Source organism: Lactuca virosa, chromosome 5 (assembly GCF_052849685.1).
Source record: "Lactuca virosa cultivar CGN04683 chromosome 5, Lactuca_virosa_CGN04683_v6, whole genome shotgun sequence".
In the NCBI taxonomy this organism is placed as follows: domain Eukaryota; kingdom Viridiplantae; phylum Streptophyta; class Magnoliopsida; order Asterales; family Asteraceae; genus Lactuca; species Lactuca virosa.
In genome coordinates this window covers 56,775,744-56,802,967 of record NC_136430.1, presented here as the reverse complement: position 1 = coordinate 56,802,967, position 27,224 = coordinate 56,775,744, and the positions used below count along the sequence as shown (strand labels likewise).

Sequence of the window (27,224 nt, the reverse complement as noted above, 5' to 3'; positions counted from 1 at the left end):
GCTATCACCTTCCCACGCTGCATGAGTACACAGCCCAAACCTCGAAGCATCACAGTAAACTACGAAGTCCTCAGTTCCCTCTGGTAATGATAGTACTAGTGCACTACAGAGAGCTCGGTTCAGAGTTCGGAAAGCAACCTCCTGCTTTTCTGTCCATTCAAATGGTACGCCCTTTTGTGTAAGCATGGTAAGTGGCTTGGCTGTTCTGGAGAAGTTCTGAATGAATCTTTTGTAATAGCCTGCGAGACCCAGAAATTGATGAATTTCTGTGGGTGTCGTTGGGACTGCCTATCCTTCAATGACTTTGATCTTAGAAGGGTACACATGTATCCCTTCTTGGCTGACAACATGACCTAAAAAGTTTACGCTACGGAGCCAGAACTCACACTTAGAAAGTTTTGCATATAACTTTTCGGTTCGCTGGGTTTCCAAGATTTGTCGGAGATGTCGACTATGTTCCTCTTCGCTTCGAGAATAAACCAGAATATCGTCGATGAAAACGATAACAAAGTTGTCGATGAATGGTTGGCAAACTCGATTCATCAGGTCCATAAATGCGGCAGGGGCATTCGTTAGACCGAAGGACATTACAACAAATTCATAATGTCCATAGCGAGTTCGGAAAGCGGTCTTGGGGATATCCTCTTCCCGGACCTTGAGTTGGTGGTAGTCGGATCGCAGATCTATCTTAGAGAAGTAATTTGCTCCTTGAAGCTGGTCGAATAGATCGTCGATTCGTGGAAGTGGGTAGCGATTTTTGATAGTGAGCTTATTCTGTTCTCTATAATCGATACACATCCTAAAGGATCCGTCCTTCTTCTTAACAAAAAGGACCGGAGCTCCCCAGGGTGAGAAGCTAGGTCGGAAAATCCTTTGCTAAAGAGTTCGCTGATTTGGCTTGACAGTTCTTGCATCTCCGCAGGAGCCAACCTATAGGGCGATTTGGCGATGGGTGTAGCTCCTGGCACAAGGTCGATTCGGAACTCGACTTGTCTTTCTGGGGGTATCCCCGGAAGATCTTCAGGAAAGATGTCAGGGAAATCGCAAGCCACTGGGATGTCTCGAATACTAACCTCTTCCTTGGATTTATCCACGATGTGAGCCAGAAACGCAAAGTACTTCTTTTGTAGACACTTATGTGCCTTAATACATGAGATAAGACGAAGGTTCGTACTGGGTTTGTCTCCGTATATAATTAGGGTTTCGTGGTTAGGGAGATGAAGGCGAACGGCCTTCTCGCGACACATAATTTCGGCATGATGGGGGCTCAACCAATCCATGCCAATAATCACATCAAAACTCCTAATAGTTACAGGTATCAAGTTTATTTGAAATGCGTGGTGATTTAAGGTTAGGGTACATCCTACGTAGATTTCCCCAGTTGATTCTGTTTTCCCATTAGCCATTTCCACCGTAAAGGTTTCATTAAGCTTCTGGGGTTGTTGTTTTAGCAAATGTTTGAATTTATTACTCACAAAACTCCGCTCTGCCCCGGTATCAAACATGATGCATGCATATGTGTTGTTAAGGAGAAACGTACCAGTGACAACAGCGGGATCCTGAACCGTTTCTCCTTGACCCATGGTCAGCACTCTCCCTGCTCCTCCATTCCCTTGGTTGTTGATATTGGGGCAGTTTCGACGGAAATGCCCAATCCTTCCACATCCATAACAGGTGTGGCTAGCCCCAGCGTTGTTGTCGTTGTTGTTGTTGGTGTTGTTGTTGTTGTTTCCCTGTTGCTGGTTCTGGGGATGATAGGTCCTACAGTATTTTGTCGTGTGACCCTTTCGGTTGCAACTAGTACAATGCATCTCCCTGCATTCACCATTGTGATGGAGATTGCACTTGTTGCACTTTGGGAGATTTCCGAAATACTGCTTAGGGGCACTTGGGGTGGATGCGGCTGGAGCATGTGGTGTGGAGGGAACTTGGGTGGTTGCAGCATGAACTGTTACTGTTTGTTGTTTCTTCTTAATACATGATGTGATAAGATTACATTTTGATGTTTTGAAGGATCGAAGAAAAGGAAGGAAGCTTAAAGGAAGGAGCGAGCAGAGTCTGATCGCGAAGAAATGGATTACGATCACATGGATTCAATGATCGGATTTTTGAGCTGCTGCTTAGAGTCATGATAGATTGTTTAGGAATATGTAATAGCATAGTTTTCGTTTGGATTGTAAGGATTTATTTTTCCGTAATAAAATAAAATTTGATTTTATCTTATTTATATTTCCTTGCAATGGCAATTGTGAAAATTGATGTCTGTGTGTTTCTATTATAAGCAATATTAAGTGGATGTGATTCTTAATTATGTTATTTATGGTAGCGTCGTGATTTTATAAGTAAGGAAAGATTCTCATCGCACGAGTTTCAATTGGACAGAAGCTTGGAATCATATGATTTGAATCATGTGATGTATGGAAATCTTGGTACTTAGAAAATTTAAGGCCAATTCCTTGACAAAATGTCAAGTGAAGGACTAGGAGATCGAGTTCACAATGTTGTGCACTGGTCAAGTCCACCATAAATAAAATGAGATTATTCGCCATGGTTTACTAAAAGTTTAGTAAATGTGGTCATGCTTACAAGATTTAGTGTAATTCTGAATCATTGAAAAGATTCAATGAATGGCAGAACGAATAAGAAGAATCAATGAAGGCAGAAAGATAAAAAGTTTCTCCAATCTAAGAAGAAGGGAGAGTACTTTTGTATCGTGTTTTATGATCGTCTTAAAGATTATAAGAACCATATTACAATTCATCCTCTAAGGACATCTTGGTGTATTAGTATGGATAAGAAGGGGAATGGGAATTGTTGAAATGGTTAAGTCAATAAGATGAATCGTACTTCGTACCAAAATCAATTCTTAGAGTCATACTCCAAGATTGTGAATTGAGTGACATAATCTTAAGTAGGAATGTTCTTACACTAGCACATTTTGGTAATTTGTGATGTCTTGAATAAAAAAAAGACCAGCTAGTACCAAATTGTGTGTAGGTTTGTCTTGATAACGACACACACTAACTCTTGAGTATTTGTTTGTCAAGAAATGTTTCTTGACAAGAGAATCTTATATGTCAAGAGGTCATTGGGAGTCTAAAGATCTTGAAAAGTTTCAAGAACAAATCAAGAAGTAAACTTATTAAACACTAGCACACGACTTGAGGATTGTAACCTATCGTGCTGACAAAATTTTATTTCTATGCCAATCCAATTGAGTGATTATGCATATGAGTTCTACGAGTTCTCAATTGAATGCATAAGGGCAAACACCTTGATCAATGAAAGTACATTGACTGGCATAGGTGAGCTGCTAAATAACTTGGAAGCAATGGTGGGACCCTTGATGGCAAGAAATTAAGAATGAAAAATTTCTGTCCATAAGAGTTTGAATTTGTCACAAACATTATCTTACGATTATTCTTATGACAAATTTGCATGGATAGGAACACATGCACCATAAAATCTAAGTGTCATAAGGTTTCTCTCCTTCATGAAAATGATTGTGAGGAAATGCTTTCACTAAGAGAGATTTTAAGGAGATAGCGATTATGTAAATTGCATTCTCAAATTCGATTATGATTACGGCATCCCTCTTCATAGTTCGAATTGTGAGATTTGGTAGTTAGTCTGAACATTTAGGACTTAGTAATATAAGTTCTAAATTAGTTTAGACACACATGTGAGCTATTGTGACATCCCCATTTTCACGGCCAGAAAAGACCGATTTTGTTTATGCTTGTTTGAAAATCAGAGTAACATTTTAAATAAAAGTGTTGCGAAATTTGTCCCAAAACAAAATATGATAAAGATTTATCAAAAGCATTTCCAAGGAAATGTATTTCATTAAAAGACTCGGGATGTCATGTTCGATACAGATCAAAAGCATAAACAGTACAATATAAGCCTTACTACATTATTTCGTATCTACAGGCCTATATCCGTAATCCCTCATCCAAAACATTACATCTATGCTCGAGCGCCACTACCTGTAATACATGAAACTGAGTGGGTCAGGCTTGGGAGCCTGGTGAGCACATAGGGTTTTCAACCCACAATAAATAAGTTTATTAATTTTATCAATCAACAATAACCCGATTACCCGTTCCCGTTATCCTCACTTTACGTCCCTAAACACCTATCATAAGGGACCTAGCCTAAGGATCATCATCGGGATGGACACTACTGCTAAGGGGGTTCCTCATCAATAAATGTCCTAAAGGCAACCATGAGGGGGATGGAGTACACCGGTGAACACATCGTTCACAAACACCTATAGGTTGCGATCCTGCTAGCGTTCCACTGGACTGTCTAGAAGAGTCTGTGGTTGTCATCCATACTCCACTAGATGACAGAATCAACAACAACAACATCGAGGCCTCTCATCATTTTATCACACATCGTCTATTATATCTACCCATGTTTTACCCCAACATTTTGTAGATATAAAATACATATACAGTTTAAATCATTTAAAAACATGTATAAAAATCTTTCATCAGCATAAACAGCAAGTATTCAGACAATATGCACACATAGCACGTAATTTATATTAAATACTTCATATCTATGTGTAAGATGAAAGTAACTATGCACTCACCTGAAAGGTGGTGACTCGGTACTCGAACAACACTTCGTTATCTCAAAACAATTTTTCCTTGATCAAAACATAGTATTAATACCACTAGAGTTTAGTTTTAACGTTAACCGCGACTAATTAATAGTCTAACTATTATTATTATTATATAAGCGTTAAATAACACTCAATATAACTCATAATAATAGCCCAAATAATTATTTTAAGGACCTAATAACATTACTATAATTATTTAAAAGTTATATTAAAAATTACGTAGGCGTAGCTCACTTACAGCGGATTTTAAAGAAAACTGGGCCTTGCTCGGAGCAGCGTTTCCGAACCGAAAGACCCTTTTTCTCGGGACTCCGGGAGCCTCGGGGATTCCTTAGGGTGCTAGGGATTTTTCCTAGGGTTTAGGAGGTTAAAATGGGTAGTGAGAGAAAGTAGAGAGAGAAAGGAATGAAGAAATGAGTGAAAAATCTGGAAACCCTCGCCCCCCTTTTATAGCCTGCGAGACCTCGGACTATGTTGGGCGTAGTCCTTAGGTACGCGGGGCGTAGATCAGATAGGGCTCCAGCTCGCGTACAGCTGGCTCGCACTCGGTCTCGGAAGGATAAGGCTAAAGGTACGCTGGGTGTACCCAACTTTGGACGCGGCGCGTATGCGAGGCGACGTGTCATCCATCCGAAGCGAGACCGTGGGGAGCAAGCAACGGCTAGGATCTTGCCATGTCATCACAGTTTCGCAAATTGCACTCTCGACTTTAAAAATTTGTAACTTTCACATACGAGTGCCGTTTTCGACGTTCTTTATATCCATCCGCAGGCGGGAATGTACTCTATAACTTTCGTTTAGACTCCGTCGGCTAATTTTGACTTTATTTTAAAAGTTATATTTTTAACAGGTCGGGACAAGATTGGGCCGTTAAAAATTCATAACTTTTTCATCCGACGTCCGTTTTCGTCTGTCTTTTTATTGTTACGCTAATATTAACGAGATCTTCGATTCTCGTTTAGGTTGTGTCGGCTAAAAACCGCTCGATCTAATATTCGAACTTCGGGTTGTACACTGCTAAGCCGAAACTTCGAAAAATCATAACTTCCTCATACGAAGTCAGATTTGGGCGTTCTTTTTATGGGTGCTCTCGGTTTAACATTTTCTACGACTTTCGTTTAGATCACTAAGGCTAAAACTCGCTTTATCGTAAATTCACTATTTACGCTTCCCGATATCGTGCCGGTTCCATCACGAAACTTCGACGGGTCATAACTTCTTCGTTATAACTCGGATTTCGGCGTTCTTTATATCTCCGGAATCCTTGTTTCGACCACTACAACTTTATGTAAAGATATCGGGCTTATCTCACATTTTAATTTTGACGCTTATTTTTATTCTTTATTAATTATTTATAATTAAATAATAAGCATATAAATTCACATAATTCACAAAATACTCAAATATTTCATATGTATTACATCAAAAGAGTTACAATAGTTGACCTAGACTATTACATCGTCTAAAAATTCTTATCGCCGAAACCCGGGCGTTACAATTCTCTCCCCCATAGGATGATTCCGTCCCGGAATCATGCGTCGGCAAACAGGTGCGGATAGCGACTCATCATGTCATCCTATGTTTCCCAAGTGAGATTCGGCTCATTCGAATGTTTCCAACGGACTAGCACCAAGTCGACCATCTTGTGTCGTAACTTCTTAGTCTTACGGTCAACAATTGCCTCGGGCTCTTCAATCAGCCTCTTGTTCTCATCCATTCTTAATTCTGAGATTGGAATTATGTCGGGAACTTCTCCCGTGAATTTTCTCAGATAACACACATGGAAGGTGTTATGAATATCATCGAGTACTTCGGGCAATTCCAGCTTGTAAGCTTGGTTCCCAATGTTCTGAAGAACTTTGAACGGTCCAATAAACCTTGGACTTAGCTTTCCTCGTTTCCCGAATCTTATAAGCCCCTTCCATGGTGAGACTTTAAGCAAAACCGAATCCCCAACTTCGAAGGTCATCGGTCGTCTTTTCTTGTCAGCATAGCTCTTCTGACGATCCTGAGCTGCTAACATTCTTTCCCTAATCACCTTCAGTTTTTCAGCAGTCTCATGGACTATCTCGGGGCCCATAAACTGCTTTTCTCCAGCCTCAAGCCAACAAGACGGCGTACGACACTTCTGTCCGTACAAGGCTTGATAGGGTGCCATCTTGATGCTCGAGCGGAAACTATTGTTGTAGGAAAATTCTACCAGAGGTAAGTGCTCATCCCAGTTACCTTGGAACTCCAGGGTAGATGCTCTTAGCATATCTTCCAGTGTTTGAATCGTTCTTTCACTCTGACCATCGGTCTGCGGATGATAAGCTGTACTTAAACACAATTTCGTACCCAATTCCTCTTGTAGACTCCTCCAAAACCTTGACGTGAATCGACTATCACTATCTGACACAATCGTTAGAGGAACACCGTGAAGTCTTACAATTTCCTTCACGTAAGCATTTGCAAGCTTATCCATAGACCACCTTTCTTTGGCAGCTATGAAGTGTGCGCTCTTTGTGAAACGATCCACGACCACCCAAATCATGTCGTGTCCGTTCTTCGTCCTGGGAAGTTTAGTCACAAAATCCATGGTGATGTCTTCCCATTTACCCATGGGTACAGGTAAGGGTTCTAAACTCACATACTGTTTCTGATGTTGTGCCTTAACTCTTGCACAAGTTATACACTCGACCACATACTTTGCAACATCGAGCTTCATCGTCGGCCACCAGTAGTAGGGTTTTAGGTCCCTATACATTTTAGTGCTACCGGGATGAATCGAGTACATGGTCTTGTGAGCTTCTTCCATCAGAAGATCTCTTATTCCTCCCGTCTTAGGTACCCAAATCCGATCTTGGAATACCTTCAGTCCTTGACGGTTTGCACCGAATACCAACGTCTTTCCCAAACGTTCTTCTTTTCGGTCATTCTTTTCCGAAGCTTCTTCTTGAGCTTTCTTGATACTTTCCACAATCGTCGAGACAACTTCTATTCTCAACGCTCTTGGCCTTTTCCTTTCAAGATTGACTTTTCGACTTAGAGCATCAGCAACAACATTTTCTTTACCGGGGTAGTAAAGTATCTCACAGTCGTAGTCCTTGAGTAACTCTAGCCAGCGTCGTTGCCTCATGTTCATCTCCTTATGATTAAAGAGATACTGGAGACTCTTATGATCAGTGAAAAGTTTGCACTTTGTGCCATAGAGGTAATGCCTCCATATCTTTAGAGCAAAAACCACCGCTGCCAACTCCAAAGTGAGTGGGGTAGTTCTTTTCATGCTCCTTCAGTTGTCGAGACGCGTATGCTATCACCTTTTCTCTTTGGTTCAGAACACAACCCAAATCGACTGCAGATGCATCACTATAGACCGCGAAGTCTTCAATTCCATCGGGTAGAGAAAGAATCAGTGCTTCACATAACTTCTTCTTTAGCTTCTCGAATGCTTCTTCGTGTTTCTCATCCCACGTATATGTAGCTCCTTTATGGTTCAAAGCAGTCAATGGAGCAGCTATCGAAGAAAAGCCTTGGATAAATCGTCGGTAATATTTGGCTAATCCTAAAAAGCTTCGAATCTCTGTGGGACTCTTCGGATGTTCCCACTTCATCACAACTTCGATTTTTGCTGGGTCAACCATTATTCCCTCCTGGTTAACCACATGACCCAAGAATTGGACTTCTCGGATCCAAAAATCACACTTGGAGAACTTTGCATACAACTTCTCCTCCTTCAAGACTTCCAACACTTCTCATAGATGCTGACCGTGCTCCTCCTGGCTTTTCGAGCAGATGAGAATGTCATCTATGAACACTATCACGGACTTATCGAGGAATGGTTTGCAAACCCTGTTCATCAAATCCATGAATGCTGCTGGAGCATTGGTTAGTCCAAACAGCATAACAAAGAACTCGTAGTGTCCATATCTCGTTCTAAACGCAGTCTTCTCAATATCCTGCTCTCTCACCTTCAGCTGATGATATCCTGACCTAAGATCGATCTTTGAGAAGTAGCTCGAACCTTGCAACTGATCGAATAGGTCATCAATCCTCAGTAATGGATACTTGTTCTTCACCGTTGCCTTGTTCAGCTCTCGGTAGTCTATACACATTCTCATGCTTCCGTCTTTCTTCTTCACGAATAGCACCGGAGCTCCCCAGGGTGATGAACTAGGTCGAATGAAACCGTTGTCCAACAACTCCTAAAGTTGCGTCATGAGCTCCTTCATCTCCGTCGGTGCTAATCGGTATGGTGCTTTCGCTATCGGTGTTGTTCCTGGTAACAAGTCTATTCTGAACTCCACTTGTCTATCTGGCGGTAATCCGGGAAGATCTTCGGGAAAGACTTCTGGATAATCACACACAACCGGTATATTCTGCACTTCTTTCTTTTCCTTCTTAGCATCGATTACGAATGCCAAGTATGATGCACATCCCTTGGACAAACATTTTCTGGCTTTCATCAGGGAGATGATTCCAGAATTTACTCGGCGTTTGTCCCCGTACACCATAAATGACTCTTTTCCGGGTGGGTTTACCCTTACTATCTTCTTTCGGCATTGAATCTCAGCATCGTTGGCGCTAAGCCAATCCATCCCAGAACGATGTCAAAACCGTTCAACTCTATGGGTAACAGCTCCTCGTGGAATTCGTTTCCGTTTAGGTCGATGACGATGTTCCTAATACGGTCACTAACAGGTACGAACTTGCCACTGGCAACTTCCACAATTAGGGCATTATCAAGTTTTTCTACAGGCAATGCTAATTTTCCTCCAAATTTATGCGATACAAAGGAATAGTTTGCTCCCGAATCAAATAGTATATTGGCAGGCAATCCATTTACAAGAAAGGTACCTGAAGCGACGTCTGCTGCCTCCTTTGCAGCCTCGAGCGTCATCTGGAAGGCTCTTGCCTTCGGCTTCGGCGGAATGTTGGGTCTTCCTGCCTCCTTCTTCTTCGGACAGTCCCTCGAAATGTGCCCTTCCTCGTTGCACTCATAACATACCTTCTTAGTGAACCTGCACTCGTTGGCATAGTGTCCGGGCTTTCCACACTTGAAACAGGTGATTCCTCCGTCACATTTCCCGTGGTGCTTCTTCTTGCACTTGTCGCACCATTTGGCTTCACCTCCTCCAGACTTCTGCGTACCAGACCTTGAGAATTTGCTTTTCTTGCTGAATTTCGACGACCCATCAAATTTCCTTTTCTCTCCCACCTCCGCTCTCTCCAGACCCTTCTCTCGTATCTGGGTCTCCACATTCTTAGCAGCCCAGATGGCGGCTTTCAGAGTGGTTGTTTCTTTGACCATTGGACCGAAGTCCGCTGGTAATCCGAGGGCAAACTTGTTAACCTTGGAGAGTTCAGTTGGGATGAGGTGAGGAACAAGCTTCATTTTCTCTGTAAAGCTTGCAGCGTATTCAGTAACGCTCATTCTTCCCTTCTTCAGATTCTGGAATTCGTTGTTGATCTCCAGAAGATCCTGCTCAGAGCAGTATTGCATCTTTAACTGCACCAGAAAATCCTCCCACAACATCATGCTCGCTTCTCCTTTGGGCATTGAATTAGCCAGTAGCTTCCACCAGCTTAGTACTCCATATTTCAACAGAGGAACCGCGAGAGCGGTCTTCTGCCTGTTGCTACACTCGCAACTTTCAAACATCGTTTCCATCTCGGAGATCCAGTTCATGACTTCCACCGGCGTCGGGCTTCCAGATAGACACGGTGGTTTAGATGCCATGAAATCCTTGTATTTGCATCCACGTCCGTCATTTCCTCCATCCTGGTGGTTTTTCCTAACTATCAGTGGGTTGGCTTGACCAACAGTCCCACTGTAGTTTCCTCCTTCAGACGGCCCATCATTCAACTCGGGCTCTACGATTGGTATGGTAGCTTCCTCGCGATTTTGTTGGAGCAAACGCCTGGTTTCCTCCATTTGACGATCCAACATCATCTGGATCATCGCTTGCACTCCGGCCATCGTGATTGGCTCAGGAACATCCGCTACAACAGGTATTTGCTGAATCACTGGGGGTTGATTCCTATTCCCATTTGCATTCCCAGCTCCACTGCGGATTCTTGCCATTTTGATCTATACACCGAATAAGGTGAATTTAGATCTTTATTCAGGATAGACGTTTAAATCATCCTTATCTCTCCGAAACGTTTACATGATAGTTCTAATATCGTAGTCGTACGTTTAGAATCCTAAACACATAAGGTTTCCAGATCCGGTCGGCAACAGACCATAGATCCGAACAATTAACAGCACATAAGGCATAAAGCATTTAGCACATAAAAGCATTTTAGGCATAATTCCTAAAATAAGCTAGTGCTCACACCTCACAATCATCGCTTAGCATTCTAATTTTAAGTCTAGAAATCCTACAAATTCCTAGTTCGCTTAAACTAATGCTCTGATACCAACTGTGACATCCCCATTTTCACGGTCAGAAAAGACCGATTTTGTTTATGCTTGTTTGAAAATCAGAGTAACATTTTAAATAAAAGTGTTGCGGAATTTTTCCCAAAACAAAATATGATAAAGATTTATCAAAATCATTTCCAAGGAAATGTATTTCGTTAAAAGACTCGGGATGTCATGTTCGATACAGATCAAAAGCATAAACAGTACAATATAAGCCTTACTACATTATTTCGTATCTACAGGCCTATATCCGTAATCCCTCATCCAAAACATCACATCTATGCTCGAGCGCCACTACCTGTAATACATGAAACGGAGTGGGTCAGGCTTGGGAGCCTGGTGAGCACATAGGGTTTTCAACCCACAATAAATAAGTTTATTAATTTCATCAATCAACAATAACCCGATTACCCATTCCCGTTATCCTCACTTTACGTCCCTAAACACCTATCATAAGGGACCTAGCCTAAGGATCATCATCGGGATGGACACTACTGCTAAGGGGGTTCCTCATCAATAAATGTCCTAAAGGCAACCATGAAGGGGATGGAGTACACCGGTGAACACATCGTTCACAAACACCTACAGGTTGCGAGCCTGCTAGCGTTCCACCGGACTGTCTAGAAGAGTCCGTGGTTGTCATCCATACTCCGCTAGATGACAGAATCAACAACAACAACATCGAGGTCTCTCATCATTTTATCACACATCGTCTATTACATCTACCCATGTTTTACCCCAACATTTTGTAGATATAAAATACATACACAGTTTAAATCATTTAAAAACATGTATAAAAATCTTTCATCGGCATAAACAGCAAGTATTCAGACAATATGCACACATAGTATGTAATTTATATTAAATACTTCATATCTATGTGTAAGATGAAAGTAACTATGCACTCACCTGAAAGGTGGTGACTCGGTACTCGAACAACACTTCGTTATCTCAAAACAATTTTTCCTTGATCAAAACCTAGTATTAATACCACTAGAGTTTAGTTTTAACGTTAACCGCGACTAATTAATAGTCTAGCTATTATTATTATTATATAAGCGTTAAATAACACTCAATATAACTCATAATAATAGCCCAAATAATTATTTTAAGGACCTAATAATATTACTATAATTATTTAAAAGTTATATTAAAAATTGCGTAGGCGTAGCTCACTTACAACGGATTTTAAAGAAAACCGGATCTTGCTCGGAGCAGCGTTTCCGAACCGAAAGACCATTTTTCTCGGGACTCCGGGAGCCTTGGGGCTTCCTTAGGGTGCTAGGGATTTTTCCTAGGGTTTAGGGGGTTAAAATGGGTAGTGAGAGAAAGTAGAGAGAGAAAGGAATGAAGAAATGAGTGAAAAATCCGGAAACCCTCGCCCCCTTTTTATAGCCTTCGAGGCCTCGGACTACGCTGGGCGTAATCCTTGGCTACGCGGGGCGTAGATCGGATAGGGCTCCAGCTCGCGTACAGCTGGCTCGCACTCGGACTCGGAAGGATAAGGCTAAAGGTACGCTGGGCGTACCCAACTTCGGACGTGGTGCGTATGCGAGGCGACGTGTCATCCATCCGAAGCGAGACCGTGGGGAGCAAGCAACGGCTAGGATCTTGCCACGTCATCACAGTTTCGCAAATTGCACTCTCGACTTTAAAAATTCGTAACTTTCACATACGAGCTCCGTTTTCGACGTTCTTTATATCCACGCGTAGGCGGGAACGTACTCTACAACTTTCATTTAGACTCCGTCGGCTAATTTTGACTTTATTCTAAAAGTTATATTTTTAACAGGCCGGGACTGGATTGGTCCGTTAAAAATTCATAACTTCTTCATCCGACGTCTGTTTTCGTCTGTCTTTTTATCGTTACGCTACTATTAACGAGATCTTCGATTCTCGTTTAGGTTGTGTCGGCTAAAAACCGCTCGATCTAATATTCGAACTTCGGGCTGTACACTGCTAAGCCGAAACTTCGAAAAATCATAACTTTCTCATACAAAGTCAGACTTGGGCGTTCTTTTTATGGACGCTCTCGGTTTAACATTTTCTACGACTTTCGTTTAGATCACTAAGGCTAAAACTCGCTTTATTGTAAATTCACTATTTACGCTTCCCGATATCGTGCCGGTTCCATCACGAAACTTCGACGGGTCATAACTTCTTCGTTATAACTCGGATTTCGGCGTTCTTTATATCTCCGGAATCCTTGTTTCGACCACTACAACTTTATGTAAAGATATCAGACTTATCTCACATTTTAATTTTGACGTTTATTTTTATTCTTTATTAATTATTTATAATTAAATAATAAGCATATAAATTCACATAATTCACAAAATACTCAAATATTTCATCTTTATTACATCAAAAGAGTTACAATAGTTGACCTAGACTATTATATCGTCTAAAAATGCTTAGCCCCGAAACCCGGGCGTTACAGCTATCTAAGGAAAGGTGTGTGAATTTGAGAAGCTTAGATAAAGGCTTATCGAAGCACATCGTATTGGAAATATGAACTTTGGAAAGTCAATAAGTATTGTCTTTTAGAAGTCCAACTGTTTTCTGAATACGTGTCAAAGCTAGTGGGAGCATAAAAGTTATGCTGGTATGAATATAATCATCATGTTAGTGGGAGCATGATTATTATTGCAAGTTAGCAATATTAATTATAGAAAACAAAAGTTTCACTTTGTAAAGTTGCATAGGTTGAAATGTTGTTTTGCTATAATTAAGGGAGAGAATATTATACTTCGTTTCAAATTTAAAGGTTTAGATCGATAAATTTTGATCAAATTTAGTCGAAAAGATATATGAATGTTATGTTGAAAGGATTCAACGTAAGAGAATTCTATATATGGAAATAATTGTTGCGTTCTCACACTCGATTATGATTACGACATCCCTCTTCATAGTTCGAATCGTGAGAACATGACAAATAGAAATAGAAATATTATAGCAAAAGACTGGTAAAGTATCATGTCATTGTAATATTCGACCGTTCTAAAATTTTCCAAATGCCTAGGGCATTAAGAGGGAAAGAGGACTAGAATCGGATTTGACTGAATTAGTTAAACAACTGTCAAGGTTAATCTAAGGTTCGCCAAGGATTGGTCACTTGTGGACAGTTAGAAGTATAGTCATGGATGGACCATATTGACATTATTATGAATAGATAAGATTCTATTTAAAATGAGTTGTCATATGGAAAATATGGAAATGTTTCCATATTGGGAATTGGACGTTAAGAATCTGTATGTCTAGAAAAACTTTTATGCAAGAAGGATGTTCAAAGGAATGTACTTTGAATGTGAGACTTCATGTCTATGGAATTGTCTTGTAACAATCTCCAATAGAGCATTTTGTAATTTCATTGGCCGAGTCTTGGAGACTTTTGTGCCATGACAGTACAAAAGGACCGTTGCATAAAGTGTAAGAATCTAACATATTCTTGTAGTGGCGAGAATTTTGTAATCTTACACTAATTGATAAGGATTAGGAATTGTGAAATGAGTTTTGTTGAAAATGTTCTCAATAGATCTATTTCACAAGGTAAGGACCATAGGAAAACATAATGTGCATGCTAAGAGCATGGGACAATTGTTGTTATAATTCAAGTAATAAGTCGATTACTCGAAACATTATACAATGAATAATGTGTAATCAATATGGTGACTAAATAAAAGGAGTTTTATTTATACTCAAAAGTTTGGGGCCATATTGGATTCGATTATTATTGTGTTTCACTTTGCATGTTTTGACTTCCTGAATAATAAGATTATTCGAACGTTCCACAGTCGCTCATACTTTGGGAGTAGGTATGAAAGAAGATTGTCATGAATTGGTTGTAGATTGTCTAAAGTGTATTAGACATAGCAAAGGTTTGCTGCAACGTTCATGAGTGCTTACGAATATGATTTGAGCATTGGATTAAACCCACGCTCACTTGGATCGCTTCATGGATTTTATCACGAGTGATTGGTGAGACGATAATATCTTATATTCTTGAAACCGAGATATGTTAGTTGTATCTTGCAAATCGGTTGCACATTGATAATATGTAAACGCACCAGTAACTTGGTGTTATAAAACGTATTGTTGTGTATGATTCGGTGAGTGAGTACAAGCGAGCATTGAATCAAAGTTTATCTGTTCCTTTTACCCAACGTGGGATAAAAGCGATATCTGTGGGCCCCTCGATGATTTAGTGATGACAAACATAAAGTGCTCGGCCGGGCCGGGCCAAGACTGATTTGATTTGTTCAATTAGTCAGTCGTCGTAAATCGGAAATCGGGAAACAACACATAGACTGAGAGAATGATTTCAATCCATGTCTCACGTCTATACGATATCTAGAATGGAGGAATATATGATCCCTTATCTAAAGGACGCGTATCTGATAAGATCAGAGTTGACATCGGCTTTTGAAAGCTACGATTGCTGATCAGGATCTGAAGTCATACGCAGAATAGTTATTAGACTTATCCAAGTGGGAGACTGTTGGATTAGTGTCTAAGCCCATAACTATTTTGGTATGTACTTGACTCGATTGCGAGCATGGTCCTTTTGGGTTGCCTTCACCAAAGAAACTTGATAGGATGATTTATGGAAAAAAGAGAATAATTATGATTTATTAATACATTATATGAATAATATATTAAGAGAGAAATCATATTATTTAATTAATAATAGTCAAGAATTAATCAGAATTAATTTTGTGGCTAAAAGACATTAATTAAATAAAGGGGACTAGAACTATCAACTGTGTGATAGTTGGATATTGGGCTAATGGACTCCATAGAGGATGGAGTGGACGAAATCTATGGGGAAACCCATTAGAATTCGTCCAAGGCCTCTAAAGGAGGAGTCTATGGGCTGCTTAGGGCCTAAGCAGTCGGATTAGGGTTTCCTAGTTCAAAACCCTAATAGCCTCACATATTTAAAGACCCCTAGGGCACCAAAAACGAGGCTAAGCTTTCCTTAGGGTTCTTGGACGTTTTTTGGTGCCTCCTTCTCTTCTGTTAAGTCATCATCTTGCTCTTAGTGTTTGTGAGCCATTAGAGGTGTGACATTTGTGACACTAAGCTTTCAGAAGTCAATTACAAGAAGGAATAGATTGTAATTATTACATAACAATCAATGGTAAGATCTAAACCCTATTCTTATGTTAATATCAATTATCACATGCTAGATCTAGGGTTTATGGCTTTGGATGATTATTGCATGTTCATTAGACAAACTAGATCCAAAGCTTTAGGGTTTGCATGTACACCATAAGAATGTTGTAGTGCTCATAACCCATCAATTACAACCCATTACACATATAAATACATAAAACCTTAATTTTTCTTTTGACATCCTACAATCCGAAAAAAAAACGTCTCTCTCTCTCTCTCTCTCGTTAGAATGGTTGCCAAGTCGCCCGATCACTGTAACCACCAAGGTGCCGCCTCGCCGGATCACTGCAACCACCAAGGCGCTGCTGTCAGACCACCCTAACTACCGACTCGCCACCTCTCTCACCCTCATTCTCTCTTGGCAGCCTCTAGAGGTGTGTGTCACCGAAGCCACCAACTAGTCACCGCCATCGGACTACCCTAGCTACCGCCGCCAGACCATCCTAGCTACCGACTCGCCACCTCTCTCTCTCTCTCTCTCTCTCTCTCTCTCTCTCTCTCTTCCTATCTTCATTTCAGATTGTGTATCTTTACCATTTCAGATTGGTGTTTGTGAGGTGTGTGCTTTTTGTGTGTATTTGGTGTAAGATAAATATATAGTGCAAGTTATGAGAGAAAGAGAAAGAAATTGTTGTATTTTCTGTGACGTATTTACGGCGATAAATGCTCCGACGACGTATTTCCGGCGAGCAACGTATTTCAGATGATATTTCCGACAATATTTCCGGTGATATTGATGTATGTAGTTTAGAGTTTTTTTTTGTAAATGAGTTTTTATTTTTTATGTAATTTGAACAGTAAATTTATACTAATATATTTTATAGTTTTTTGTATTTGTTTTCTGAAAATCTAAACTTTGACAGTAAATATATTGGAAAAGATGGTATTGGAAACACAAAGTCAAAATAGGCTTTAAAATTTAGGTAACAGAGGATGTTAGATTGGTGTGTGTGATAGATTTGTGTGTATAAAGAAATCGCCAATATAAATTCATGATCTATAAGACCATCCGTTATACCCACCACATTCTTCCACCACTAACATGTGATACCTACCACTAACAAACCACTCGATCTCATTTTTTTTAATTCAAAATTTCAATAAAATCATTTTTTTAATACTAGTTTTCCATTAAATTAAAATACCAAATTACATTAAATAAAAACTACATTAATTGAAATAAAAAAAATAAAAATAACATTAAAAATAAAAATTACATTACTTAAAATAAAAAAATAAAAAAAAGCCTAAAAATACCAAACATAAATAAAATAAACTAGCCCCTACGCCTACGTCGGGCTCGAACCGACTATTTCATTGCGAGAAAAAGCTCCAACTGTTCGTCGTCGAGGTCGTCCAATTTCATTTTCAAGATTTCCATATTGGTTTTTGTTTGGATCGTCGCTTATGGCTCGAACTTTCTCCCAAAAACTTCCGTAAGGTTGACTATCTCTTACCATTGGGTCTTGGGAAGCCGACACCCATGCCTCCACTAACTTTTCTTCTTCGTCTTTTGTCCATGAGACCCTTTTTTGGGTGGTGGTGGGTCGGCCCAATTTTTTTTTTTTCCTTTTTTTCTTTTTTGGTTGAGGTGGTGGTGAAGGTTGCGTTTCCGAAACAAAATCCGGCGAAAGTGGTGGTTGTGAAATTGGTGGTTGTGACGCTTATTGTTGGAATTGTTGGTATTGTTGAATTTGTTGTTGTTGGAAAGTCGGAAAAGGTTGATATTGTTGTTGGAAAAGTAGTGTTTGTTGGAAAGGGGAACCGGTTTGAAGCAAATTGACAAAACCGCCTTGAAGTGATTCCATAGTCGGGAATTGGCGAGGGATTGTATCTAACGCAAAAACGTTATCGGGTTTGCGATTTTTATAGTTTGGAGGGGTATTTTGGTTGGGATCCATAGTTTTTGGTTATGAAGATGTAGTGTGTATTTTGTGTATAAAGAAAGAAAAGAACGATGTAAGAAATAATGGGTAAAAGTGTGGTATTTATAGGTAAATAAATTGGTTAAATTTTTGTTAATTATTATTTTTTGAAATAAACTAGCCTTTGAACGACTATAAACATTTGGTCAAAGTGGGTTGCGATCTTATTCGTCGTTTGCATTCGTTATTCTGAACACCAGCCATCACGGAAACGGCCGACCACGAAACAACGGGGTGGTGTGCACGACCGTTGTTCGTTGCCAGCTCAACCACAATCGGCCTCGATGCATGTATACGGGAAGACCTAACATTTTCATGCTCAGTTATTTGCATTTAATTCCCATAAACACATTTTCATAAAAACATATAGTGACTTGTATCTAACTATCATAAAAATACCTAAACTCGCATCCTTGTAGATGGAAATTTATAAAACTCCGATTTTACAATATTTACATTACACTAGTAAATATAAACCTCACGATATTCTTACATTCCTTTTGGAACCCTATATCCAGCCATTTAGGTGTACAATATTTCACAAAAACATTTTCATGTTTTCTTCATGCTAATATTTTCCCAAAATATGTTTTTTTTGGGATAATGACGAAAAAACCACTATATTTTGTCACATTTTCTTGTTTAACCACCAATTTTTAATAAGTTCCGAACAAACCATCAATTTTTAGTAAAATGTTTCAGCGCGACCACTTTTACCTAATAGAACCTATTTTAAATACGAAAAAAGCACTATATTTTTCTAAAAGTTCGGTTTAACCACCAATTTATGGGTGGTTAAACCAAACTTTTGATAAAATATGGTGTTTTTTCGTACTTAAAATAGGTTTTAATAGGTAACAGTGGGCACGCTGAAACATTTTATCAAAAATTGGTGGCTTTTTCGTAACTTTTTAAAAATTGGTGGTTAAACCGAACTTTTTGAAAAATATAGTGTTTTTTTCGTCATTTTTTTTTTTTTTGGTTATTTTCACACACTTAATCTATCAATTATCAACTTATCACCATAGACAATCAAGAAAAAACACTAAATAACCTAACAACAACAATTTTTTAAATGAGCTCCTAAACATATATGTAATTCAGATGCATTATTGTATCAAAATGTTAACAAAAATCTTAGAAACATTCCTAATAAATGCTTAACATATATTAAACATTATACATTCAAACCTGAAACTTTTATTGTTCTATTGCAAAATGTTTTAAACCTATTTTCATCTATCATTGATTTAATTTTGATTCCGTGACACCAAAATCATCAAATCTAAGTTTTTTCTTTCTATAGTTGTTCATCTCTAAAATCGACATGTAAGAGAAAAAATGATTGGAAAAAGAATCCAGAAGTTGGGTTTTTGATGAATTTAGTCGTGTCTATGGTTCTCAAAATTAGAAGAAAATTCAACAAAATTGTATGAATAGAAATTAAATGTCAATAATTCAATAAACAAGAATTTTCATGAGGTAAAATACCAGTTTAAATGTTTTCCAAAATTTTAATACAAGGTTAGTCTAGATAATTCTATTTGGACATAAACTGAAATTGAAAATTTAAAATGCTCACTTATAAATTACTCCAAGATTGGATTATAATGTATATTTCTACAAGTGACATTTAGATCCTTTGTGTTAAAACTAATGATCAAACGACACGTGGCCTTGTGGTATAAAGAGCTAAACATTCTACAAAAAACGTGAAATAAGGAAAATAAACAAATGGAAGAAAGAGTATGAAACAGATATTCTTTAGGGACTACTTTGTAACTATCACAAAACTTAAGGAATAGTTTGTAAACGTCACCAAATATACTAAACGACGTCGCTAATTCGAGGACAACAAATCATAGATTCGTTAAAGAATGCTATCATTATTGGGAAGTCTTCAGCTCTTTGCCATTTGAATCAACTGAAATTTCTCCGAATCCTAATAAATTAATGCCTTTGGAACTTCCAACTTATGAGATTTCTATATAATTATCAATTGAATGTGGACATATAGTTGTGCTACATAGATTAGGGTTTGAAATTTGTGATGTCTCTAGGTAAATCCTAATTATATTTGCCCAAATTCATCAGGCTTGAAACAAGGGAGCAAACAAAAGCAGCGAATGAATAAGCTAAGATTCGTAGATGACGACGAGATTGAAGATTTTGAACACGATCAAGGTGATATCTTATCTACGACTTAGACATCAATTTCGTCGCTCCTTTTGTGTTAATAAAAATCCGTAAGTTGAATTCATCGTTCCAATGAGATTTTACTTATTCAATTTTGAACATTAATGGTATCAACACAAGTCCTACAAACTGGACAGACAGCAGTCTTAATGAGCCATGAATCAATACAATTAGCATGAAAAGTATGCCTACAATTTGGCAACAATCTGCACTTATCACCTGGCTTAAAACCCTCCAAACATACAGCACACTCAACTCCTTTTTCCACATCTTCTTGATAATCATACCATGGCAGATTCTTTATATCATCTTCTGACATGCTACTACTTCTTTGTATCAAAGTAGTACTTTCAGCAGCGCTTTCTTGAGTCATCCCTGATCCTCTCTCAACTAAACATACAAGAATTATGACCAAAAAAGCAATACCCACAAGCATTAAAATCACACAAGTCACAATTTCTGTCACCATGTTGGATCTTAATTCTCAATTTAAATCAGAGACTGTTTGAAGAATGTAGATGTAAAGAGGGGGAATAGAACAGAGTTTGGTGAGCAAAACAAATATCTTGAAAAATTACAAGTATTATTATATGAGAGCAATTTGAGTTGATTTTGAGATGCAGATCAATGAACACCAGTTTTTTTGTCAAATAAAGAACATAACCATTGATAATTTAGGTCCACCTTTTTCTGTTTTTTTTAATATAATCATTATACTCGTGAAAGTATTAATAAATATTAAGAAGATTTTTTTTGTTATCTAAGTAAACTATAGAAATAGTCCCAGTGGTGCTAAATTTTCTTTGCTTTTGGCCAAATAGGACCCTTTTTTTGGCTCTTATTTGGGGGTTTTGTTGTTGTTGGCCCATGAGGTTAAGCTAAAATACATTAGATCCTTGTTAAATGACTAATTATATTTATAGCCCTTAAGTTTGAATTTTGGTCGAGGAAAATTTGTAGGTTTATTTCAAGTTTTCATTTTGTTACAAATAACCCTTAAGTTTGAATTTTGTTAAGATTTTTGTATGTAGTCATGCAAAATGACTAGAATGACATTATCTTATTCTTTTAAACAACATGCCACCCCAACGAACAACTTAATTTTGGAGTGGTTAATCCAAAGTGATCCGATCGCCACTTGTAAAGAGGTTGCACAAATAATTATAAGTAATTGTAAAGAATTGAATATTGGTTTTCGTATATAAAGTGTTAATAAAGACATATTCTCAGATTTATCATCTCTCATCCATGAGAGATAATTGATATAAAGATAAATATATAAAGTAATTACTGTCGATAATGTTGCGGATATCCTGATGAAAAATCTCTCTCCGAGCTTGTACACAAAGGTTATATGCGTAGCATAGGAATAAGTTTTCTATTTGTGTGGGAGTAGTATAAGTAGGTTAATAATATACGAATTGTAACATGAGCAATGTGAAACTTGTTTTGATTTTAAAGTGTTAAAAGCAAGTACAATCTTCATGTTACGAATTATATCATATTTCGGCCATTGACAAGGTGACATGTGACCAACTGACCATCATATGGACATGATGCGCATATATTAGTTGTGATGCTCACATTGATTTAACTATTTTTTAATTCTTTTCTTTCTAATTTTGGACACGCAGTTTTGTGTAATTGATACATGCAAGATCTTTTTCAAGCTTGAACTAGCTTCCTTTACAACCACATTAAACATATCATACTCAACAAACTTTAAAAGGTAGCTCATGAACCATTGATCATGTGACAAATAACCACTCTCAACGTAGTATTTTCGCTAGGGGTTTGACCCACTTCATTTCTAAGTCAACTCTAAAGAAATATCACCAATAAATTTATTCAATTTTTTCCTCCACAATTTCCCCCCAAATCAACACAAGTCCTACAAAGTGGACAAGCACCAGTCTTAATGAGCCATGAATCAATACAATTAGCATGAAAAGTATGTCTACAGTTTGGCAACAATCTACACTTATCACCACCCTTAAAACCCTCCAAACACACAACACACTCAGCTCCTTTTTCTACATCTTCTTGATAATCATACCATGGAAGATTCTTTATATCATCTTTTGACATGATACTACTCCTTTGCACCAAAGTACTACTCCCAATGCCTTCTTGATTCATCCTTGATCTCCTCCCAGCTAAACATACATGAATTATGACCAAAACAGCAATACCCACAAACAATAACCCCATAGAAGTCACAATTTCTAGCACCATGTTGAATCTTGATTGTAGTTTATGAGGGAAAAAAATAGTTTGGGGCATGGATGTGAAGAAGGGGAAGATCGACTGAAGAGAAGTTTGATGAGCAATAAATTTTTTTTGATAAATTTACATGTATTATATGAAAGCAATTATAGTTGATGTTGAGATGCTGACCAATGAACACCAATTTCTTGTTAAGTAAAGAACACAATCATTGATAATTTAGATCTATTTTTTAAGTAATCAATGCACTCATGAAAGTATTAATAAGCTTTCACCAGCTAAAACTGGAAACATACAGCTCCGTTTTAAGATCATGGAGTGTTCTTTTTTCGTTGTCTATTATTGGTGACTTAACAACTGATGAGTTAATTATAAACCAAATTTAATGAGTGATTTCTATAAATAGGATGATGTGGTACTTAATTTTAAACAAAATAGTTTGGGAGAAAATGATGTGGAAGAGTGAAGTTTACTCTAGAATTGAAGTTACATGGATCGGTATATAGTTTCATATTTGAGGGTGACTTCTTGCCTAATTTTATTATCAGATGTCACTTCGGTTAATTTAAATTTAATTCAATTCAAAATTATGGAAAAGGAAAACAACACCACATTTTATTTAGCATCATCTACCAATATTGTTCAATTATGTTTAAATGTTTTCATTCACCTAGGATGTTGATTGTTGATGTATAGTATTATATGTAGCCCAAGATAGGCCCATTTTATGTAGCCCATTCATTGGGAGTGCTTTTAACAGATTTCGCATTCTAAACATCTAAACTTTCTTTCTTAGTTTAGCAACAACACAATTTGATGTGCCTTTCGATCTATTTTACATACACGGTTCATCATATTCTTGTATCTTTTAATCCCATATTCCCGGATATATATCTTACTCTGTCAATTCAGAAATACGAGGTTGACCAAAATTGACATGCCAAAAATAGATACATTTATGGACAAAAATTGCATTCATCCCATCCATACAAACACACAACACATTCTTTTAAGTATCCCAATTTCAAGAATGCGCCTACACTAACACATAAGGGGATTCAAGACCCAGTAAATCGCCTCTTATTATATAGATTTCATCTCTTAAGGCTCAATCCAATTTTTTCAATCCCAAAGCCTTCATCTCCATTTTAGTAATTTGTTTTGTTTGAAAATTATTTATGTATATATAAACATATAAAAAAAAATATATACATTTATTTGATATATCATAGCCACTTCTGGTTTTGCTACATCGATAACAACAAATGGACAACAAAACCATAAGATTCATCGTTGGGATCGTCGGTTTGTACATCTTCTCTCTCATGAAAATTACAATTTTTTTTTTATATATTTCATGCAAATCAAAGCTTTTCTACTTTAGATGTTCGTATGATCTTGTTTATTGGCAAAAGTTTATGTTAGAATCTTCATAGTTCTTTTTTTTTTGTTTTTTAATTATTTATTTCAATATCTTCTGATGTTAAACAATTTTATTCACCATACTTCGGAAATTTCAATAGTAGTATAAATGCTCAGAATCTAACAGAATAATTTATTGAGTACTCGTGTACATTTATCATTTTATTGACGTAACTTTAAAATACCATTTTTATAAAAATGATGCGACACTAAATGAAGAGATTCATCTTTTGAGAATAATAATAAAAATATACAATTTTAGAATTACGTCAAAAATGCACCTGAATCTATTTAGTCAATGGTTCTGCTATATGAATAATATAATGTCATTTAAAAGAAACGGCGAAATAACTAAATCATTTATGATTAAAAATAGTAAAGTTATTAAAATCACACAATGACAATGACATAAATACGACTTTTTTTTCTAATTTATTCATTTTACATGCATCTCTAATTATTACTATTTTTTTTTAAATTTATGCAGGAAATATCATTTCACTATATCTATATCTTTCTCCGACGTAAGTACTTAAATTGAGTGAAAATTAAAGTATATTCTAGATTCACTCATGCACACAATGGGTTTTCCATTTTGCCCCCATATTTCATAAATGCTCTACTTTAGTCCTCATACTTTAACACTTCTAAAATTTTGCACAAAATAATTTCTTTTTTCATTGCAGACCAACATTTGTAAAAATTGTGAAATTCAAATCTGTAAAAGCATTCAAGCCAGATCCATATCTTGCGACTCTTTTAAGTTGTGTAATGTGGATCTTCTATGGCCTCCCCGTTGTTCATCCACATAGTCTTCTCATTGTCACAGTTAACAGTGCTGGTGTAATAATTAACGTCACCTTCTGCTCCATCTTTTTCCGTTATTCAGCATGGCCTATTCGTGTATGTAAATGTAATTCTTGCTATTCAATCAATTAGTGTATTTTCAATTTTCATAAAAGTCACAAAAAACTTACTACTTCTGACGTTAAACTCGATTTGTGTAAATATAATGCAGAAAAAGATGATTATTGTTTTCATTTTGGAGGCGATTTTTATAGCAGGAATGGTAGCTGTTGCTTTGACACTAGAACACACACACCCTGCGAGATCTATGCTTGTAGGCATACTTTGTGTCATCATGAATATTGTTATGTATGCATCTCCATTAACAGTTGTGGTAAGTAATTATGATTATTGTTAATGTAATATCTTATATAGATGTGACAAAGTCCCTTATGTTCTATATATATAACTCTTTTGGAGTCTTGGACTTTACAATTATTTCATTTTGTATTAAACGAATCTTTCTTTTATTCCATAAGTGATAAAAACAAAAATTGGTTAAACAGAAAACCGTGATCAAGACGAAGAGTGTCAAGTACATGCCAATTTTTTTGTCGATTGGTAATCTTTTAAACGGATCTATTTGGATCGTTTACGCTGCCCTTGATTTCGATCCTTACATCATGGTAAAAATTATAACTAAACCTTACATGTGAATATATTTTCACTTTTTACCCTTTTGATGATTTTGTTTTTCATTTTTGCACAAATTATAGGTTCCTAATGTTTTGGGGGCAATTTCGGGAATGATTCAAGTCGGATTATATGTAAAGTACAACAAAACAACCAATTGGGATGAGGAAGAAGAACCACCTAATGAGGTTGAAATGCCTCCATCTGCTTCCAATGCATAATAGAAGAATTAGCAATCTTGCAATCAGACACCATTCTTTTAGTTGTTGCTATACCAGATAGTGTATATACACGTAAATGAGGTATTACAATATGGGCCTCAGTATCAGCCTCAGAACGAAAAAGTTGGCATCGACATCCTTGTTGTCAGGAGAAATATATCCAATGTTACCTTTTCATGAAAGAAAAGAAGAATCATTGTACAAAATGTACATCTTTTATTTCTTATTGTTAGAAAAAATTGTAAATAGATCGATTAGGTTACTTGTAAATATGATTTGTGAGGATACTCATGTAAAAAGTTTTTTTTACGCATGAAAAAGGTTTTCTGTGTTGAAGACATTTGTTATTGAAAAATTATGTTTTTCCTTTTTGTCGGTGTGTTTACTGTACATATCAAGTTAAATGTCATATTTTTCTAAAAGCATAAAGTAAAGTTTGTACTAGAATGTATGGTCTAAACTTAATAATCTTTCCAAATAATGTGTTTAAAAAACACAAAATAAGAAATGCTTATACTTGTCAAATAGACTAGTTGGATAATAGGGTGTAATAGAAGTGGGCATGTGAGCTAGTCAATTTAGGAAAAAAAAAACGAGACTAGAGCAGTCTAGGACAATTCAATCTTAGTTTGATCTTGATCATCGGTCTTAGGTTGATTCCTATATTTTCGTATATGTCGGCCTTTTATTGATCTCAAGTCGTTCTTGTTTGAGTCTAGAATTGGCCTTAAAAAAACAATTTGAACCGGTCTTATAATAAAAGCCTATTTTGTTTGAATATTTAATTTTTATAAAAAGTTTGAAACCCCTTTTAAAAGTTTAAAGAAAATATCACTTTTTGGTTTTTTAGTAAATCCCTTTAAGATGCTTTTGGTCTTTTTACGTGGATGACATGATTTTTTTGGGCGAGTGAAATGGTGATAACGTAAAAGATCTATAGGAACACGTTAGGGTTTGTGGTGGAGATCTGGATACCAACTTGGATCGTGAGAACATTTTCCGAACTAATATTTCTACCCTATGCCTGAGTTGCAAGAAATTCAGCCTAGGATAATCCAAGTGGACACTTCCGATTCTAGGCACAGAAATCGTAAGCCAATTTGCTAGAAAAAATTTTGTGAGAGTTTGAAGAAAACGAGAGCTAATTTTCGGGATATCACTTCACAGCAGGAAGATTCGTTTATATAATAAACGAAAATAGGGTTTCATTAGGGTTGGGCCGTCATTAGTTGCTTTGGAAGCAAGTCAGGGTAATCCGGATTAATGAGAATTTAGGGTTACCAAAACTAGCGAGTTTCGTTAGTTTTACCATAATCACCCTCAAGAATCTGAATTTTCCACTAAGTTCCCATATGTAAAATTCGGTGAGGTTTTGGGGCGCTGCCCCTAGACCCCGCCAAAGGGGTGCCGCCCCTTTGGAAACCCCGGAGCCAGGGGCGCTGCCCCCGGACCCCCGACTTGTCGTCGAACCGACTTCTAATTCGATCTTATACATGCGTGCACTCTGCACCAACCCGTACATATATTAGAATACAAATTAT

At 37.3% G+C, this 27,224-nt stretch overlaps 3 protein-coding genes across 3 annotated transcripts; 1 reads left to right on the top strand and 2 right to left on the bottom strand.

The window, feature by feature from the left end:
• Positions 1 to 20,423: 20,423 nt before the first annotated feature.
• LOC145111288 (RING-H2 finger protein ATL2-like) lies at positions 20,424 to 20,804 on the bottom strand. Its single transcript, XM_079047581.1, has one exon. It carries the CDS (start codon positions 20,802 to 20,804, stop codon positions 20,424 to 20,426), a length of 381 nt encoding a protein of 126 aa, XP_078903707.1.
• A 1,379-nt stretch (positions 20,805 to 22,183) lies between these two features.
• On the bottom strand, positions 22,184 to 22,570 carry LOC145111287 (RING-H2 finger protein ATL56-like). The gene has a single exon (XM_079047580.1). The coding sequence runs from the start codon at positions 22,568 to 22,570 to the stop codon at positions 22,184 to 22,186; it is 387 nt and encodes a 128-aa protein (XP_078903706.1).
• Positions 22,571 to 23,826: 1,256 nt separating this feature from the next.
• LOC145111286 (bidirectional sugar transporter SWEET5-like) lies at positions 23,827 to 25,683 on the top strand. The gene is made up of 6 exons (XM_079047579.1): positions 23,827 to 23,866; positions 24,471 to 24,507; positions 24,670 to 24,886; positions 25,002 to 25,163; positions 25,336 to 25,455; positions 25,546 to 25,683. Exons 1-6 carry the CDS (start codon positions 23,827 to 23,829, stop codon positions 25,681 to 25,683), a joined length of 714 nt encoding a protein of 237 aa, XP_078903705.1.
• The last annotated feature ends 1,541 nt before the right edge of the window (positions 25,684 to 27,224 follow it).

Coding starts and splice junctions, on each gene's coding strand:
- LOC145111288 (XM_079047581.1), bottom strand. CDS start 20,804: ATGGTGACAGAAATTGTGACTTGTGTGATTTTAATGCTTGTGGGTATT.
- LOC145111287 (XM_079047580.1), bottom strand. CDS start 22,570: ATGGTGCTAGAAATTGTGACTTCTATGGGGTTATTGTTTGTGGGTATT.
- LOC145111286 (XM_079047579.1), top strand. CDS start 23,827: ATGGACAACAAAACCATAAGATTCATCGTTGGGATCGTCG. Junction 24,887..25,001: donor ATTCAGCATGGCCTATTCGT/GTATGTAAATGT, acceptor AATATAATGCAG/AAAAAGATGATTATTGTTTT. Junction 25,456..25,545: donor ATTTCGATCCTTACATCATG/GTAAAAATTATA, acceptor CACAAATTATAG/GTTCCTAATGTTTTGGGGGC.